At 42.6% G+C, this 20,381-nt stretch overlaps 2 protein-coding genes across 2 annotated transcripts in view; both read right to left on the bottom strand.

Moving 5' to 3' along the window:
* The window catches only part of SPRING1 (SREBF pathway regulator in golgi 1), a 268,478-nt gene that overhangs the window by 42,769 nt on the left and 205,328 nt on the right, over window positions 1–20,381 (bottom strand). The gene's annotated exons all lie outside the window — the stretch shown is intronic.
* The window catches only part of MED13L (mediator complex subunit 13L), a 164,112-nt gene that overhangs the window by 46,751 nt on the left and 96,980 nt on the right, over window positions 1–20,381 (bottom strand). The window contains exons 5-8 of the mRNA XM_081892192.1: window positions 11,104–11,249; window positions 7,206–7,397; window positions 6,645–6,833; window positions 1,822–1,984 (exon numbers count right to left, since the gene is read on the bottom strand). Of these exons, the coding sequence (XP_081748318.1) occupies window positions 1,822–1,984; window positions 6,645–6,833; window positions 7,206–7,397; window positions 11,104–11,249 (690 nt within the window). The remainder of the gene's footprint in view (window positions 1–1,821; window positions 1,985–6,644; window positions 6,834–7,205; window positions 7,398–11,103; window positions 11,250–20,381) is intronic.

Below are 20,381 nucleotides of genomic sequence, written 5' to 3'. Positions count from 1 at the left end.
CTGTGATCATTAGAGAATCTTGCAGCAACTACAACTGGGCACAAATCCTGGGCCCTTTGTTGTTCATCATCTTTATAAACAATTTGGGTGAAGGCACTGAAGGGATGCTCATCAAATTTGCAGATAACGCCAAACTGGGAGGGGTGGTCAAGATGACCTTAACAGATTGGAGACCTGGGCCCCAACTAACAAAATGAATTTCAACAGGGGCAAATGTAAGGTTCTGCACTCAGGTGGGGGCGGGGGCGGGGCACCCAGCACAGGTGAGGGGGCAGCCATGATGGCACCCCACTGGGATCATGCTGCCTGGGGCGATGCACTCCCCCCCCCACACACACACACTCCTCTTCCTCCGCCAGTGTCTGCACTAAGGCAAGAAGAACCAGATGCACAAATGTAAAATGGTGGACATCTACTTTACTAGCAGTACATGTGAAAAGGATCTAGGGATGTTAGTGGACCACAAGCTGAACATGAGTCAACAGTGTGATGCAGCAGCAAAAAAAGCTAATGCCATTCTAGGCTACATCAATATAAGTATAGCTTCCAGATCAAGGGAAGTAATAGTACCACTATATTCTGCCTTGGTCAGACCACACCTGGAATACTGTGTCCAATTCTGGACACCACAATTTAAAAAGGACATTGACAAGCCAGAACGTGTGCAGAGGTGGGAGACCAAAATGGAAATCAAGGCTTATGAGGAAGAGTCAAGGGAACTGGGTATGTTTAGCCTGGAAATGTGGAGACTGAGAGAAGAGATGATAGCCATTTTCAAATATTGAAAGGGCTGTCACATGAAAGATGGAACAAGCTTGTTTTCTCCTGCTCCAGAAGCTAGGACCCAAACCAAACATATATGTCAAAACAACCAAAGTGGGAAGTACAGAAATTAAAACTAGGAATCCAAAACCTTTAGAAATACGTAGTGAAAACCTTAAAGGACTAAGTGTTGAAAGCAACCATTCACAGATACCTTTAAGTGTCAAGTGGCAGCTTTCTCTCAGAAGACACCCAGCAGTGGTTGTGACAGGCCTCCACTGGCCCATTTTCTGAACTACACAATAATAACCTTAACTCTGGGTTGTAACATGAAGCTGCCAAAGTAGTACAGAGCTCCATCCTTCATTCTACAAGTCAATCAGTAATTGGATGCCTTATTTAAGATTAATGCATTATTAAATGGAAATAAATTAAAAGCAAGCCATGTTCCATTTCCCCTATAATTATTATTGCACCTTAATAAAGCACACATCCCCATTTTTCTTTTATATATATATATATGGCTGAGGCAAGAGCTCTTCCTTAGGTAGAGGACCATACATAGTTCACTGACAGAACATGTCCTTTGCATGCAGAAGGACGCAGATTCAATCTCCCACACTTCCAGATAGGGATGTTCTTAAATTTTGTTTGACTCACAGTTATTTTGTAGTACCTTAGGTTTCAACTCAGGGTTAAGGATACAGTTTATGATGCCATGTTCTTCACACATGACACAACATGAGGAATCTCCTGAACCTTCAAGGGAAGAGAGCTGTGCAATCCCTGAGCTTATCTGACTAAAACCTAGACAGACTTTCTTCCTACACTCTGTGCAAGCCCTCCACCAGCACAGGTTATTTTGACTCAGCTCCGCTACTGAGCCAGCCACTAACCTTCACGACAACAAGACAGACAATGCTTCTACATGGCATATTAAAATGCAAATGAGGAGAATGTTATCTATGGGAGGGGGAAAAACACCACCCAGATAACTGTTAGAAATGGATGCCAACTGCAAGTCGAAACAGAGGAAAACACGTGTGCTTATTATCTTACTTGGACTGTGTCCTGTTGAGGATACATTCCTTCCAAACTCGGCGGACCATACGATTCTGGAATTTTGGAGGAATCTTCCCTGATTTCTTTGGACTTTGCACAGTGACCATACCGTCTGGTGCTGCTGAATGGCTGACTGTGCTTGGAATGCCTCCACTTTCACCTGCAAGATAAACAACAACAACAACATAGGATACAGTCATACCTCATGTTGTATTAGGTTCATGTTGCGTCTTTTTGGCTTGCGAACACAGCAAGCCCAGAAGTGTATACTTCCAGTTTTGCCGTGCATGCATACGTGCGCAAAAGCGCTCTGTCGCACTCCACGCTTGCGCAGAAGCGCCGCTCTAGTTGCGGACTTTTCAGGATGTGAACGGCACCACTGTATAGCAAAAGGTACTAGAGTTAATTCCTGGAAATGATGTTCTTTGGGGGCCAAAAAATGTAGGATTAGAGTGAAAATTCAAGCCAGATCAGATATAACTTCATTGGCTTCATAAACCATAAATGAGTCAGGCTCACATACACTTTGCTCCAACTTCTTCAACTCATAACACCAGCTCTGGCATAGAGATCTTGGTTTGTTTGGACCAGAGTTCCCCATCATGCCTAATATGGTGAATTCTGGCAAAACCAAACAAGAATATCTATGTTAAAGTCAGTGCAGGGGGGGGGGGATATGGGTCAAATATTATGTCCAAAACCAGCCTTTCATTTGGGTGACATCTTAAACCTTACATTTATTACCAGCTGCCACATTTATTATCAGACTATGGATTGGTTTGGACACCAACACCAAACTATGATTTAGTGTTACATGAAAAGGCCTCAGAGCTCCTATAACTGCTTTGTGAACTCCAGTTCCTTAATGCAGTTCCTTTTTTAGTGGCAGAGCTTGCTGTTACACTTGAAGTGGGGAAACTATGATATGTTTGCAACCCAGAATTTGGAATCATGTTTGATTGCTTTTCCAGTTGCAAAACAAGGAAGCCAGAGGGGGCATAAAGGGAGGAAGAAACGTGGAAATCCAAGGCTTGCTCATATAATGGCAAAACACAGTTTGATCTTTAATCTGAATCAAGTTCATTTTGAAATTACTGCAGAGGTTGAGCTGATGTCATGCACAGTCATTCAGGACTGGCAATGTGTCCTCCCCCCCCCGCCCCCGCCAAGGCAGTAAAATTGCTTATGAATGGCACCAGCAACGGCTTCTGTTCTCTGTTATGAATATCTTTAGACCAATTGGATGAGCGGCAGCACTCTAAGCATGAACTGGAACAGCAGAGGGAGCTTTGAGCTTGCTTAGCCTTCCTAACTGAATGTCACACACTATGTGCTTGAACTGAAAAAGGAGGTAATAGTACAAATCCTCAACAAGGTCAAACATGTTTACAGAACTCCTTGTTCTTATGTCTGGCATGGCCAGAAAAAGCCTTATGAATAAAACACTGAAAGCAGCCAAAGCACTGCTACATCAGAAGGCGAAAAGGCAACCACGCCTGCCCCTGCTGTAAAAGGACGTCTGTGCCAGGGTTTTGTGTTTGCTGTTCTTTCCAGCGGCTACAAGTGTTTGCAAACCAGGTTCTACAATGGCATCCTGCTCTCTCACTTGGTTCTTACTACACTGCTGTCAGCAGCCAGGGTCTCTCAAGGGACAGTTCCCCATCCCATGTCTACGTTTCTGATCTGCAACTGCTGGCTGGCTGACATGTGGAGCAAGCATCTGTGTGCAGTTGTGATGCTTTCAATAATGCCACAATGATGCAACCCTTCACAGGATCCAAGTCCTGGGGGGCGGCAAGCAAACACTATCCTGCACAAGAATGAAGAAACAGGCACCAGCTAGCAACACATTTCTGGGATTTTCATAGACCTGATGCGCTGCATTCATTGACTACCACATTCACAAAGACATCAGTAGGAGTGTGCCTAGAAATTTAGACAAATCCTAAGACGTGAGCCAAATTGAGTTTGATTCTGAAAGCTCTCTCCAAACACACACACATACAGAGAGAGAGAGAGAGAGAGAGAGAGAAGGAGGGACCTCTGAAGAAATTCTGACAATGAAGGGGGAAAAACAGTGCAGACCGTGTGTCTGCCAGAAATGAAACCTTTCTCCTCAAGCTTCCCATATAAGGAAAACACCAAGGTGGGGAGAGGGAGAGCTCTTTTTTGACTGACAGGTCTAGCTTCCAATAAGAAGAAATGATTTTACCAAAGATCTTCAACCACAGTGCTTTGGAGACGGGATGCTTTCCTCTATTCATTGCTCTCTGCTCATTCTGTCTCTTCTGAGCAGTAACAACTACAGCAAGGTGGTCCAACATGCAGCCTGTGAGCCACATGTGGCCCTCAAGGCCTGTTAGGTGACGCCTGGAAGAGCAAGGAATGGAAGTGGCTCCTGATGCAGCAGCGATGGCAGTGTGACCCGGCTTCAGGAAGGAGGCATGATGGTTATGGCATGGTCCTGGAATCCTTCCACTTCCTTTCCCAGCTTTCGGGGAGGTGGACTAGATGACCCTCATGGTCCATTTCATCTCTACAATTCTATGCTTCTATGCTCCACGACATAAGAAGAGCCTGTGGGATCAGCCCAATGTCCAATCTAGTCCAGTATCCTGTTCTCAATGGGAAACCTGCAAGCCAGGATTTGAGCACTCTTCTCTCCTGTGGTTTCACCCTGAGTTTGCTTACTAAATATATTAAATCTCTTGTGTATTTAACTATATATATTTAATTAAATACATTGTGTTTATTTTAAAAAATATTGAATATATTGCAAACACTTTAATTTACAATGTGGAAATTTCGTTCAGCATATGGCCCAAGGGCTCTGTTTCAAAATGCTCTTGCCGCTCACTTGGCGTGAGAGGTTGGACCACCCTGATCTAAAGAGTTCTTTATGGTGGAGTTGAAGCTTTTTGCTTATATTCTAAAATCAGTTTCTTTCTCTTGTTTTCTTGTATCTACCTCTCATTCCTTCTCAAAAGTCCTATCCATTTAGCCCTTTTGATTTATTCTTGGTGCTGTTTGTTTGACTGAGTCTTTCTTAAGGGTTGGCTTTTGTCTGTTATCCCTATCGCTTCCCCCAAGTCCTATATATATACTAGCTATATCATGAGGCATGTACAGGGTGGTGGTAAGCCATATGCTGCCACCCCCACCCCACCCCCAGAGACAGAAGCGTTGGCAGTTATAGTCCAACACCATCCATAATATAATTAATTGCTAAAGTTGTTCGTTCTTAAAGCCTTCTCACATAGCTTTTTCAGCGAGAAGAGTAATACTCGCTATAATTAATTGCATCAACACAAAGCAGATCTGCCTACAGTGTGTGCCCAATACTAGAACCAGCTTATGTCCTTGGACATTGGCAGCCATGCAGGAAAGGAAATTATTACAACCGGATATACCTGTGTAGTGCTGAAGGACATGTCTTGCCTTTACCCAAAGTAAGTTAAGTACTTTCATTGATTTAAAAGAGACACACCACTTTAACAACCATCAAGGAACAGCAGAGGATATTAGACTGAGGTTTCACTAACACATAAAGACAACATTTTTATGAGTCTGACTGGAACTCTTTCTGTTTCCTGAAAGCTGCAGAGCTCAGATTTTATAGCGCTCCTCAAAATTTTGCTCCATCACTATGCATTAAGAAGCATGTGTTTTGAAAATATTAATTTTACTGAAGGTGTAACTATGCATGGTAGTAACAGACCTATGTATTCAAATGCAAGTCAGTGCCAAACTCTGATTAGGGGAGGGGAGGAAACTTAAAATAGATACAGGGACAAGGTGCTGAATTCTTCTACTGCTTGCTACATTTGACTTGCACCTTGTTCACCTAAGCAATTTCCCCTTACACTTAATCAAGCCTTTGCTCCATCTAGATTCACATTATCTACATGGACAGGCCCAGTTCTCCAGAGTTTCAGATGAGGGTCTTTTCTATCACAACCTGGAGATGCCAGGGGCTGACACCAGAACCTTTTGCATGCAAAGTATGTTCTCTACCACTGAGCTATGGTTTTCCCCAGTGCTGGGAGTGCAGTGTTGTTGATGGTGTTAGAAAACCTCCTCCCACCCCAGTCCCAATGATAGCCCGCCACCAAAGTCTGCTATTTACACTATAAGTGATGTTTCTGTTCACTGGTGGTCCCAAACTTGGTTGGCGTCTCTACAGCTGTCATTGAAAAATGAGATGTGCTCATTGCAACTACTGTTGATGTGCCACATCTAGTTTGCCCCAAGGGCTAGAAGAAAGTCCCACCAGGGGAAACACAGATAGCAGGAGGGGATGAACACAAAACATAGCAGACAGAGGAAAGATCCAACAAGCTCTCCCTCCACTTTTTATATGAACTGAGCATGAGCTGTCTTAGGGAAAGAACTGTGTGGTAGGAGCTGGGCTGTCCTCCTGGCCAGGGCACTGCCTCCTGCTATGCTCCTGAAAGTGACTCGGCCAGGACAGGGAGAGAGAGTTTCCAAGGAGGGCAAGACAGCCAAAACCAGCACTGACATTGGCAAGGAAGCAGGGTACCTCTATCCAGCACCCTCCTATGAGGAATCCAGCTGCCATCTAGTCAAGGTGTACAAGAGAAGAACTGTGTGGCAGGTGCTGCCCTGCTGTCTTGGTCTGGGCCCTGTCACCTGCTATGAATCCTGGATCTGATGTGAGCAGGAAGAATACTTCTGAGTACAGCCTGGTCTTTATTAAGGTAGAGACTGCAAGAACAATCACTGACATTGGCAAGGAGCTTCTGTTCTTCTTCTAGACAGGCAGAATACACATAAAGGTTTTAAAAGAATTGTAAGGTTACCTATGACGGTCTGCTCTGGAGAGGTGGGTGGTGTGAGTAACATTCCACAACTGCTGGGATCTTTCACGTTGCCAGCTCCCTGCTGTGTCATGCTGTTGTGGGCTCCTAGCGTGGAAGTGTTCTGTGACACAGGAATATCATTTTGCGAGATAAGAACGAAAGCTGAAGGATATACCATTCGGACGCCACCTGTTAAGGCAGGAGTGAAGCGACAAGAGTAGGCTATGAATGCTTTTAAACGTTTCCGATTTAGCGAAATTGTTTCTGCTTTGATACACAAATTTTAACTACACAGCCAAATTCCATTATTCATAAACATCATCTTTTTGAAACGGTCACGTTTGTAACTAATAGGCAGCACGGATCAATAGTCTGAGATCATCGTGAGCTAGAAGACAAAGCAGCTACCAAATCTTAAGGCCAAGTAGTATCTCCAAAATTCTTATTATTAACAGATCCACAGTAAAGACTGCTACATATTGAACAGGGCTGCGTTTTTTAACTTTTTGAATGGCGGCCGCAGGAGGGGAAAAGCTATATGTGCAAAATATTGAACCTTACCAACTATGACTTCTACTGCCACCGGAAAATCGTCATCATATCCCAGTTCTTCCTCTTTCAAGTTCTCTTTCTTCTTCAACACCATTGGGTAAAAATACTGCCACTCCTCAATTAGCTTCCGGGTTGCTGGGTCTGACATCTTGTATGCTTGGCCCGTTAATGTACCACTTAAGCCATAAGGGCTTATCAGCACTGATAAAACAAGGGGGAAAGAAAACAAAAAGATAGCTCAGCATACAGCCTCAACTCAGGCCCCAGCACACATTGCAATAGCCTAAACAAATTTACTCTGAAGTCAGCCCCACTATACCATGGGACTTACTTTCCAGGAACTGTGAACTGCCCTGGGATCTATGGATGAAGGGTGGTATAATAATAACAACAACAACAACAACAACAACAACAACACCGTATTTTTCGCCCCATAGGGCGCACCGCCCCATAGGACGCACCTAGTTTTTTTGGCGGGGAAATAAAGAAAAAAAAATTATTTCCCCCCCAGGCGCGGGGCTGGCACCCAGCACCCAGAACAGCCTGCTATCCGCAAGCCTAGGGAGCCCAGTGCAACTTCGCGCCGGGCTCCCTAGGGTTGCGCAGAGCTGCACAAAGTCCAGGACTACAGGCAGCTCTGTGCAACCCTTGGGAGACTGGTGTGAAGTTGCGACGGTCTCCCAAGGGTTGCGCAGAGCTTCCTGGAGCCTGGAGAGCGAGAGCGCACCGACCCCTCTCGCTCTCCAGGCTTCAGCGAAAGCCTGCATTCGCCCCATAGGACGCACACACATTTCCCCTTCATTTTTGGAGGGGAAGAAGTGTGTCCTATAGGGCGGAAAATACGGTAATAATAATAATACAACCAAAATGTTGCCCTAATAACTAGCTTCTTACTATACACAGCTCATAAACACACACACAAATTAGAAGTATTTTGGCTGGGGGATTGTGGGGAAGAAGCATGTTTTAATTCTGGCCAAATGTATATATATTGTTGTCAATTCAATTTAAAATTGGCTCCTAAACCTTGCAAACCTGGCCAAAGAATGTTCTGTTAAGGACCTCAAAGTACTCTGTGCAGCACTGAGACTCTCAGAGCATGTTGTCCTCTCAGCTGTGGAAAGCAGAGAGATTTAAAAATGTGATAGTAAAGAAGACACAGCTCAAATTAATTAAGTGTTTTCCTCCTCAAGTGTCATTATTTAAGATCATTTGATGTTTTTAAGGCCACTGAGTTTAAGGATTTAAATCTGGGGATAACTCTGGAGTAAGAAGATTATAGAGTAAGGACGATCCGTCCTCCAGCTGTAGCTTGGCAACTAGCCTTTCATGCAAATCACATGCTAATTAATTAATTGCATGCTAATTGGATGTCTCCTCCCTCATTTCCTGGCCTGTCCACTTCTACAGCCTTCATTCTTCATCTCTGATCTCTTTTATTCATTCTAGAATGCCCCCATTTTTAAAACATCTCCATATCCCAGTTCTCTTGCTGAGGCTTCCTTTATAAGTTTAATTTGTTTATTTAGTTACATTAACATCTGACCTCTGTGCTGCCATGGAACCCAAGGCAGAAAATATTTATTTACATGCTACATTTTTATCCTGCCTTCCCTTCGAGGAGCTCGAGGCAATGTACAATGCATCCTCCACTTCTAGTTTCAATACTCTTCTGAAAACCTTTTTCCTTCTAGCTGTTCTATAAATCCCCCCCCCCCCCCGCAAACTTATTCAATCATTTCAGAAGCATTCCTTGTCATTTTAAATATACTTTTAATTTCTCTCTCTCTTCCTTGCTTCCCTGTTTATTCAACCCCATTTGTAAACTTATCACCTATGAATGGTTTTCAGGCAACAACTTTTAAAAATGTTTTGCAGTTTGTACAGCACCAGACACATTGCTGACATCCCACTATCCAGCAAAGCAAGGCATTCAGCTCTGTAAACAATTTTAATCATATAGGAGCCTCGAGGACTAACAGCTGCTGAACTTTATATTCTACAGCAAAAAAGGTAAACGAAGAGGTAAAAGAAACGCCACTGCATCAATTATATTGAGCACCTCTTTTTGAAAACAATCTGGCATTTTGTAGCAAATTAAGAATATTTAAAATTGCCTAACGAAGAGCTTGGACATGTGCATTCCTTTTCATTAGAAAAAAAATGGTGCAAACAATAATAACTAGCCCTTTGCTATTAGGTAGGCAATGCTTAAGCACGTTTAACTCTGCTGGACTATGGCCCTCATCTTGAATTAAGTGATCCTGCTTAAAGTGTCTGTCAGAAACAGTCAAACAGAAATTCATTATTTCACAATTGACTCCTTTGTCTCGCTAGGCAGATATAATCCTTTAGTGCAAAAGGATGCAAGCTGCATGGCCAGAAGACATGGATTTACTCCTAGATAGTAAAAATGTTCTACTTAGTTTCAGACCGATATTTGTTAATTGTTACAACAACCAATTAGTGCACACACCTCTTCAGGAAATATATTAATTAACAAATAGAAAACTTCATTTAAACCTGGGGGGTGAGGGTAATTTAAATCACCAATTTACGAAAGTCCACCATGTGGCAAATTAAAAGCTCACATTAAGTCCAATTAAAGCAGATATTTGAAGGTGGGAAAGGAAAGGAACACACTGAAGGTGGAGTCATCCAACAGTGAATAGCACAGAAGGTACTCAAGACATCTATTAAAATGAAGAAGGGGGACCTTCCGTTAATATCAATACTCACACACAGGGGCCCATCAGAGCTGAGGCTTAAAAGGACTAGTTTCTTACAGCAGCTACTGAGCTTTAGCGCTGTCTGTCACCAAGCTAAAGTTCTAGGAAGGGTTTATAAATACAGGTCATGTGCTCAAAAACCAGTGCACTATTCTTATCATTCAATCAATTAGCCTAGTTTGCCCATCATGTTATGCCAAACCATGGTTTAGCATTTACATGTAAGCATCCAGGCTCCAGGAGGGTTTGTGGCTGCTTTGTTCCTCCTCCTGTCATTCTGCTACTGTGCTACATACACCATGTCACCTAAACATGGGCTCAGGGTTTAACGCTCTCCAGATTAACCACAAGAGGAAACCAAGGTTTGTAACAATGGCATACAACCCATGATTTGTGAAGCAGAGCTAAACAGTGAGCCAGGGTTTGGAAGATATCCTAAGCTTAGTGCATCACAGCAGCAGAGTAAAGGGAGGAGGGGCAAAATGGTTGCATTCTCCCCTCAGAGAGCCCGTGCATTTACATTAAGCCAGGATAAGGTTTTACACAAGTGATGGACTATGCTGAATCAGCAAAGCTAACAGTTAAAATAAGTGAACTTAACAATGATTGCTTCATGGAAAAATAAAAGCCTTTTTCAGACTATTGTGGCGCTCATCTCGCTTTCAGACCAACAGAGCCAGTGTTTGTCCACAGACAGCTTTCCGGGTCATGTGGCCAGCATGACTAAACCGCTTCTGGCACAATTGAGCGCCATGACAGAAACCAGAGCACACGAAAACGCTGTTTACCTTCCTGCCGCAGTGGTACCTATTTATCTACTTGCACTAGCATGCTTTTGAACTGCTAGGTTGGCAAGAGCTGGGACAGAGCAATGGGAGCTCACCCCATCACGGGGATTCGAATCACCGACCTTCTGATCAGCAAGCCTAAGAGGCTCAGTGGTTTAGACCACAGCGCCACCCACATCCAATGATGTAAGAGAGGGGAGATGGGGTGCAGCAAGGGGGAGAGGGAAAAACACCATGGAAAATGGAATGGGAGGTCAATAAAACAAAAGAAAAATTATTATGTATTGGAATGTCTATGTGATTATTATTATTTTTTTTGAAAATTTAGTAAAACTTATTTGAAAAAAAGTTATTCCAGATTACAAGAAGACACGCACATAGGACACCTACCTTGGAATGGCATAGGGGAAGACTGAGCCATGTGGAGATGCTCCTCGCTGATCAGATATATTGGTTGGTGCTGGACGATCTCCACACTTGTACACACATTGCACTCCCCATGAAGGAAGAATGTGAAGGCGCAAGACAAATGCTCACTGAAAGGAAGAGAGAAGAGGGAAACATGACAAAAGGTCATTTAATCCTGGGATCAATGCTTCAGAGAATGGCAACACAGATTCTATGGATCTTGCTGGAACAGAAACTACAACACATGGTGCTTGCATGGGTGGGTGTGAACACACTTTCATCTCCATCGTAAGTGGCAGAAACATCAAGCCCTTCCCTGCTGAAAAAGCAGAGAAGCACGTAGTGAAAAGGAACCTGTATATGCTGATCAAGACATCATACATTCAGTCTTCACAAGACAACACACGAGAGATGGAGCTGCTGCAAACTAAAGCTCATGCCTCAAAACAAATCACAATAAAGAACATGAACAAGGTTTTACTGCTTTAACCACAATCAAATCCCTTCACAAAAAAAGGCGTGTTGCAAAACAGGGAGCACGTGCCCCATTAAAATAAGTGCATTTTTAAAGAGTTGAGTTAACTTCTAAATTCCTTTCTTCTAGCAGATCAAGATGATTGGGTGACAGCAAAAACTGCAAGGTTTTTAGCGAGGGCAATCAGAATAAGATCTATTATTTGATTATTGATGTAAACCTCCAAAATGTATTTTGTATAGTTAAGTTTTTACCTCTATCTTCAGTACATTTTATTTTATTGCTGTGGCTAGTGGCTAATGCAAATGAAGATTCTTCTGATCTCTCTCTCTCTCTCTCTCTCTCTCTCTCTCTCTCTCTCTCTCTCTCTCTCTCTTTTAAAAGCACGGTCAGCTCAACCCTGGCTATGAAGCATGCATTTCATCAACTTCCAGCAACAATAGTAGTTTTCAGAGCAAATCTCTTCAACTTAGTTGTTGAACAGAAACAGGGCTGCTCTGGTACCACAGGGACAGTGTTGATAGCATATGCTAAGGCACCAGATTTTGTCTGCTTCACTACTGGCTGGAGGGGCAAGATGCTTGTTGGGCTATCGAGCACCCTAAGCCAGGTACCTAGAACATGCAGCTCTGATCATTTCTTTATTGTTCAACCAACAACTGCTGAACAATCCCAACAGTCACTAGAAAACTCAAAGATACCTTTGCCATACTGGGTGTTTTAGATGCTTTATTCATAACTCAGTAACACTAGCTAGCCCTCTTCTACTTTATTCTAGCTCCCATTGAAATTGCTTAGCTCCCAAAGAGAAGGCGATACTCCTGGGTCTTCCACACAATGGCTGCCAAGTGAATAAAGGCAGTGTGAGGGAAACACTAGGACACCCCAGCGTTTCCCAGAAGGCAACGTATTTGGCTTTATATGCAGGTGGAGAGGAGATGGCACTGCCTCACAACTCTGCCTCTGAGAATAGCAGAAGGGTGGGTTCCCTGCACTCTTAGCTAAAGGGGAAGTGTGGCATTGCTTAGTTGTAAAGAAAAGTTGCTTCTGGGCAAAGTTTCCCAAAGTGAAAGAGAGTTGGGATCAGCTGATTTCTGTTGAATCACTCATGACCGTGCCTTTGATCCTTGTTGCTTCCTTTGGCACAGAGCCCAGCTCTAAGAGAAAAGCACTGCCCAAGCCAACCCACAAGTACGCTTGAATGAAAGAAAACAAACAACTGGGATAATTTAGTGGACCACTCTTCAAATCACTGCAGCCGTTTAACCAGCCGACCCTTATTGTAAAACTAAAGCTTCCACACATTATCCTATCACTAAAGGAGGAAAGATTTGCTCAAAAAGTCTTTTTGACCAGGCCAATATTTTTAATCTACCCAAAAGAATGTTGAATGGTTTAATGTCTCAGAATTGCAAGCATAATGTATTTATGACTTACAACTGGACAATGGTAAAGTTTAGTTAGTGATGCCTACTTTCAATATGACCCAGTTCAGATATTGAAGCCAAACAATAATTAAGTTCTACTCAGCTTTACTATCCCTGGTGTTTTTATACTGTATTCTTCCAATGAATGGAGTTTACAATACTAAAAACAAAGCCCCATCGAGCTGGAAGTTCAGTGACACTGAATTATTTGTAGCCTGATACTCACATGCCTGGTATATCAAACAGGAGCCTGAAGGCTTGTTTACCTCTGGTGCAAATCCATTGGCAGGAAACAGTACAGAACTGTAGGAGGAGGAACTGAAGCCCTTAGTTGCAGGCCTGTTCACTTTGTTGTGAAGGAAGCCTGAACTCTGCCTCTGTGAAAGGCTGATATTCTCCTTCTCTCAAGCAAATCTGAAGGGATGTTTTTCAGAGAGCAAGCTACATGGCTGCAGCTATTCTACAAAAGGAGATCCACTTTGAGGAAGGATGGGACCCTCTGCCGGGTCCCCAGCAGGTCAGTTTGTGAGGAGCAGCTGCTGCTGCTGCCTGCCACGTGAGGTAGCAGATTAGAGCCTTTCCATGGCAGCTGACCTGCATGTGTGTAGGTACAATGCAACCTATATAAAGAGTGTGTTACATTTTTGCTTCGCCTCTTCTCTAGAGCCTCGGTATGCAAGCTGCGTAAAAGGCAAGAGATGGGGGACAGGGAGAAAAGAGACGGGGATGTCAAAGAGAGAAGGAGTGGAGAAAGAAAGGCTGACGAAAGTAGCAGAGTGGAGAAGAATCTGAAACGAGACCTGAGGGAGAAGAGAAAGAAAAAAAAGGGAGAGAGGAAGGAAGGAAGGACAAATATGAGAATGTGGGGGGGGGCATGGACAGAAAAAGAGTTTTGACAGAAACTGCTATTCATCTAGCAACCATTAACTAACATTAATTTCCTGATTCAAGAAATATAATGCTGTCAAATAATCAGCAGTGGTTTGATTTGATCTTGTGAATTGTTTGCTTTGTTCATTGTTTATGTCAACAGTTCTTAAGCTTGTGAGATAAAGAAATACTGTCAAATCCATTGGAGCCCAGAGTGATTGCCAACCTGCCCTCCTATACTCTGATTACAGAACTCTAAAGGCATCATACTATCATTACTCCAACAGAGATAAATAAAAAGACAGATACGTCTCCAGTGCTATTTTGTGGACAACCATTATTTATAAAAGAATCAGATTGCATTTCTGCTTTTAACTTGTACATAAATTTTCTAGAGTTATGGTGGGAAGTGAGGTAGCCAGGTTTGCAATGATTAGAACACTGGGTGGGGTGGGGGTTGTGAAGAGATCCAAAGGGATTTCTCCAAAATGGGTGAGTGGGCAGCAAATTGGCAAATGCAATTCAATGCAAGCAAGTGGAAGTGATGCAGACTGACGTAAAAAACAAAACAAAAAAACCAACCTTATTTCAGATATACTCTAATGGAGTGTGAAATGGTGAGTGATGCAGCAGCTGTAAAAATTCTGTGTACAGCTCTAGTTGCCTCACCTCAAAGAAAGATTTTGTAGAGCTAGGAAAAGTTCAGAACAGGGCAAACAAAATGATCACAGGGCTGGAGCAACTCCCCTACAAGAGAAAGTTAAGGCATTGGGGAGAAGGGAAAGTTGAGAAGGAGGGACAGGACAAAGGTGTGTGAGCATGCCTAGTGCACAAAATGTGAATGAGGCAAAGTTTTTCTCATGAGAAAATACTGAGGCTCAAGATGTGCGAGTTCCCTTATCAGAAGAAGCAAGACAATAGAAGTGGGTGTGACTCCACACATCCACTTTCTGTTTGGATGTTATTTATAACATCTAAATCCACCCTAAAACTGAAAGCATATGAAGTATAACACTTTATGTTCCTGAAGACCTAGAACACTCAGAAAGGAGTGTTCAGAGGTGAAGTCAAACTGTTGGAAGGTTGCAGGGATTCCCACAAGGTGGGGTTAATGTTTCCCACTTTCATGCCACGTTTGCAGATAACACAGAGCAGGTCTGCCAACAGGCCTGGTGCTTGAAGCTAGCTCTCTGTAAAGCACACCCTTGGGATCCTGCTATCTTCCATTCTGCATACATGACCAAGCCAGCATAGGCCATTGAGACAGAACTGCAAACATACTGGAAATGTGGGCTTGGATGAGCACATTTCTGTTTGAGAGACTATCCGGCCATGTGATGCCCAAAATCTTCCTGACACAGCACGTACAGTGGTACCTTGCTTCTCAAACTTAATCCGTTCTGAAAGTCTGTTCAAAAACCAAAGCATTCCAAAACCAAGGCACGCTTTCCCATAGAAAGTAATGCAAAATGGATTAAACCATTCCAGACTTTTAAAAACAACCCCTAAAACAGCAATTTAACATGAGTTTTACTATCTAACAAGACAATTGATCCATAAAATGAAAGCAATAAACAATGTACTGAAGTCACACACACAATCAATCAATCAGTAGCTGAACTGGGTTCCACACAGTCACAAAAACTAAACAAAAAGAGCCGCAAAAACAAAAACTCAAAATAAATAGAAAAAACAGACAGACCTCAGTGTAGCACTCAAAACAGAAATGTAACACTCAAACTGGAAGTGTAACACTCAAAACGGAGCACCTTCGACTTCTGGGAAAAGTTTGCAAACCTGAACACTTACTTCCAGGTTTTTTGTGTCATCTGCAAACAACATGTCACAAATAACAACCTACCACACTTTTGTCTTAGCACAGAGACATGCCAGGTTGAACAGAAACCCATTGCTCCTTGAGTGGAAGTATACACCGTCTTCAGTTATACTGAAGGCATTAGAGGAATATACCAAAGGGAGATGGGGCAAGAACAGAGAATACTCAGAGAGCACTATGTTTTTGAAAATCCTTCCCTAGAGAGACTCAACTGGCTCCATTTTGCTGACCTTCATGTGAATTGTGAAAATCATCATCACCACCAACAACAACATATATTCACCAGGAATTTTGCTCAGAATTTTATACCTGCTACTCTGATAGGTTTTATCTAGCTCTGTTGCAGTGGGGTTATGCTTCTGCTTTGTATTTATGCAAAGTTGTGTTTTAATGGTTGCTGTAAACCACTTTGTGGGTCTTTTGGGTGAGGTAAGGGTTTTAAACAGATACAGGCAGAGAAAGTTATTTTGCATGGGCATCGTGGTAAAAGCCAGCCTCAGGGCTGAATTCACACAATGAAAAGGTAAACTACATAAAATATCCTGTAAGATTCATTCAGAAGCACATTCAGTGTAGCTTAGAAATGGATGAATTACAGACAAGGAAGCGGAAAGGTGTGTGTTCCACTTCAAGCTGTATGCACCTCCAGTAGTAACCTGCTTATGAATAGCTGCAGCATGTCTGTGGTTGGTTTCAACACACACTGCTTCAACTAGAATTTATTTGATGAGCCAATCATATGTTACAGTGGCAGCTCCCCTGGCCTTCCTCCAGAGGGCTCCCTTGCAGTGCTTAGCACGGAAATAAAGATGAGGACACACTGGCTGAATCAGATGATCATATCTGGACTTAATAAACTGAGATACACATACGCCATTTCCCTGCACATGCAGCTCCTTTGCTCATCAAGCTATCAAACCATGAAGCTTCGAATTAACCATAGTTTCCCATTTTGCCCAACCTGGGAAACTATAGTTATGAACTACTGAAGAGGCCACGATATTAAACATGCTTAACATACTGTTCTACACACACGCACACACACACACACACACACAGCATCCAAATTGGGCCAGACTCCCTATTCCAAGTTTAAACTTAAAACCATGCAGATCAAGGGACCCCACCCTGTTTCATATCTTTTTGATTACATTCTTCAGCGACACACTTTATCAACATACCAGTGTTCAGTCTTTTTAAATAAAATAAAATGTTGTGTCAGTATATATAGTCAAACTGTATATCAAACTGTAAGACATTATTCCTCTCAAAGTGAAACATCACTCACTCACCCTCAAAAAAGATAAAGTCACAGGGCTGGAAGGAGAAACTCAAAAGCTGCAACATCACAATTTAAGATTTTGTTTTTGTTTTTATTTTTTAAAGCAGACTTGACCCATTACTCTGTCTGTACCTAACGATGGCTCCGTGACGAATAAGCAATTTTGAATTATTCCTCAGTCATAAGCACAGCAGTAACAATTCTGAAATTCTTATGGAATGGCTTTATTCCACAACATAGAATCATGGAATTGTAGCGTTGGAAGGGACCTCAAGCTTCACCTGAAGTTTCTCAGGCAGCACAGCTTGAAAAGACATCCCTCTATGTTCAAATGAGGATTCTGGATAATGTCTTCATTTGGAAAGCTCCTGCAAATCCATTTCACCAGATATGCACCTTGCTGTACCATTTAGAACCTTACGCTACTTTTAATAAATAATACAGCTGGCAGGAGAGGGGGGCGTGTTCTGACTGCTGCACCGATTCTCAATCTCCAGGGTTCAAGAAGAAAAAGCATATGCAACTAAGGCTTTAAAATATACTTTGATGTTTCCCACTTTTAGGATTTCTAGCACGAGGAGACCTCTGCCAAAGAACATATATATTCAAATCAGAATAGCCCTTTCTTTCCGACATTAACACTCCTTTTCATAAGCTATTTTTATCTCAGCTTAAGGAAAACAGATTGTGCTATCTGATAGATGTCTCCAATCATGTTCTACTCTTGTATTCAAATTTGTGTATTTATAGAAGAGCATTCCAGTGCTTTCTCTACATTATCCTTCAGATGTTATGAAGATGTTCTTACCAAAACAATTACACAGGTGAAACAACACAAAGAGTCCCCTGGCACCTTAAAAAGACTCATTTATACTGGCAGGCACTTTTCCAGACTAGAGCTTACAAGGCTGGAAAACAAGCAGGGAAAACTGGCAAGACAATTTCATGCACATGATTTAACTGTGATGATTTCTTGTTTTAGGAGGAAAAACTCCAGAAGGTAAACTAAGATGGCTCATAGCCCCTGAATGCTCGCCTTTGTAAATATGAGGTGCAAACAGGATCACTACACACAGCAGTCCAAGCACACCAATATTCCATGAGTGTTTGCTATGGACAACATTAAAAGCATACATTAAAGAAAGTTCTTCTTGAGGATAACCCTGTACCTTGCAGCTTACTCATATTCAGTTCTCCTACCCCAGTATTTAGACTGTTTAAAAGAAATGGGAATGAGTAGATAAAAAAAAATTCTCCTTCAGATGCATGAATTACATGCTCCAGAGTACAGAATATTCTGCAGGATTTAAAATCACATCAGAAGCCCCTTTGCAAATACCAGACCCTTCTTCAACTGCAATTTAGGACTTACTTATAAATGGTTGAACATATATACCCATCTTTCTCAAAAGCAATGCAGGAAAGTTGCCTTACACTAGGCAGGCTATCAGTCCACCTACCCAAGGGTGGTCCAGTGTTTGGCCCTCAAGGCCTTTTTGGGCAGCCCTTAGCAACGTTTGACACCCTGCCCAGTCCTTGCACAGACTGGCTTTGGTAAGGTGGTGTGAGGGCTCTGGCAGGTTCTTAGAGCTCTCACGCCTCCTTTCCAAAGCCCAGCACCTTGCTGAGGCAGCTCTGGGAAGGTAGTGGGGGGGGGGGGAGAGAGAGAGACATCGTTTTGGCCTTGCTCCTCACTCTTCCCCCCCCCCTCGCCCCGACAACAAGGCAGTGTGCAGCCCACTGGTTCCATGTCGAAGTACTCTGGCGGCCCATTTGGTATGAAAAGTTGGACTGCACTGATCTAACCTAACTGGCAGCAGCACTCTGGAGTCTCTGGCAGAGATTTATCCAATCACCTGGTACTTGATCCTTTTCTTTTCTTTTCTAAGGTGCCAGGGATTGAACCATGCAGTCTGCTACAGAGCTGCAGTTCCTCCTTTTGCTCTTTGCTTTTCTTTCCCCTACTCATAAATACAAATCTTAAGTGACAATGCCCCACACCCTCCCTCCAGTAGTGTGGTAGTACCCGTGATTAAATTCATCTTCTATCAAGGCAGCACCCATTTGTACATGCTAACCCACCAGCTAAAAAACCAACAGACCAGGTAATCAATTGCAACCCTACAAATAAATTCTGCAACTGTATAAGAACTTTCAGAAGCCATAAGATTCAAACACCAAGATCCTCCCTATGAATATAAATTAGCCTGTTTCTTCACTAGCATCCAGAGTGTTGAGATAACAAATTCACAATGCAGAAAAGTGTTTAGATAACACAGGAAGCATTTAGATAATGTTATGAACCCATTATCCTGACACTTTGTATGCATTCTTGCCAGGACTAGCATGCTAGAACTAATTTGCTTGACTCTTGATAGTCTGTTCTCACTGATTTTATCTCCAACTCTCTTGCTATCTCCATTCACAAGCAAAGGAGAAAGGGATCAGCTAGCAGTTTGGGTTCCAAAGTGGGCTGTCATCAGACACCAAGGCAATGCAAAGGAAAGGCTTCAAGCTCGACATTAGAGCTTGCCAGCTCAAACACGGATCTGTGTTCCCACTGTAACGCAAACCATTTCATAGCAGCCAAGATCAGTTCTTCCAAATGCTCACAAGCATGCTCTCTAAACACTTAATTATCAGTGATGATGCAACTAGGCTGTTTAACCTCACTTGGTGTCGGGAGGTACTAACCACTGCCCTACGTGGTAAACCAAGTCACTGTAGCTTCTCAGGGTGGAAATCTCACATGGTGGCCAGAGGAAAAGCCAGGAAAACTCACCTGGTACCCATGCCAAATAGATTCTTGGTGCCAGACATGGGCCTTCAAATGGCACTTAAACACTGTAACATACTTCAGTCTGCTGCTCACAGTACTTTTACTGATTTGATTGCTTTATATTGATGGAAACTGACTTGAACACTGGTATCTAAATACTATTAAGAAGTAGGAACAGGAAAGAAAGATATAGAAGTGTTGGGAAGACAGAAAATGAAAACAGGCAGGGAGCTCTAAACCATGGTGCCTGGATACTAACTCCATCAGTTAAAACCAAGTTCTATACTACAGTTAGCATTTATATTATTTAGTGGACTTCTTAAGACACTGTTTTAAATGTAAACTCAAAGAGACTTAGAATATAATGTAATACAAAAATTCAAACCAAAGCAAAACAAAACAAAAAAAGCTGAAAAGACCGATATACATAAAAAGAGTCTAACAAATCCCACCCACTAACAGAGACCACAGTTTCTAAAACTCTCCAAGCTAAAGGCCAAAAGGATGGATGAAAAGAAGTATTTTCCGTCCAGTGCCTAAAAGTAGCCAGTGATGGTGGCAGGCATGTGAGGACAACATTCCATAAGGAG

This window comes from Podarcis melisellensis (assembly GCF_964234715.1).
Source record: "Podarcis melisellensis genome assembly, chromosome: 16".
Lineage (NCBI taxonomy): Eukaryota > Metazoa > Chordata > Lepidosauria > Squamata > Lacertidae > Podarcis > Podarcis melisellensis.
This window is presented reverse-complemented; position numbering and strand designations above follow the sequence as displayed.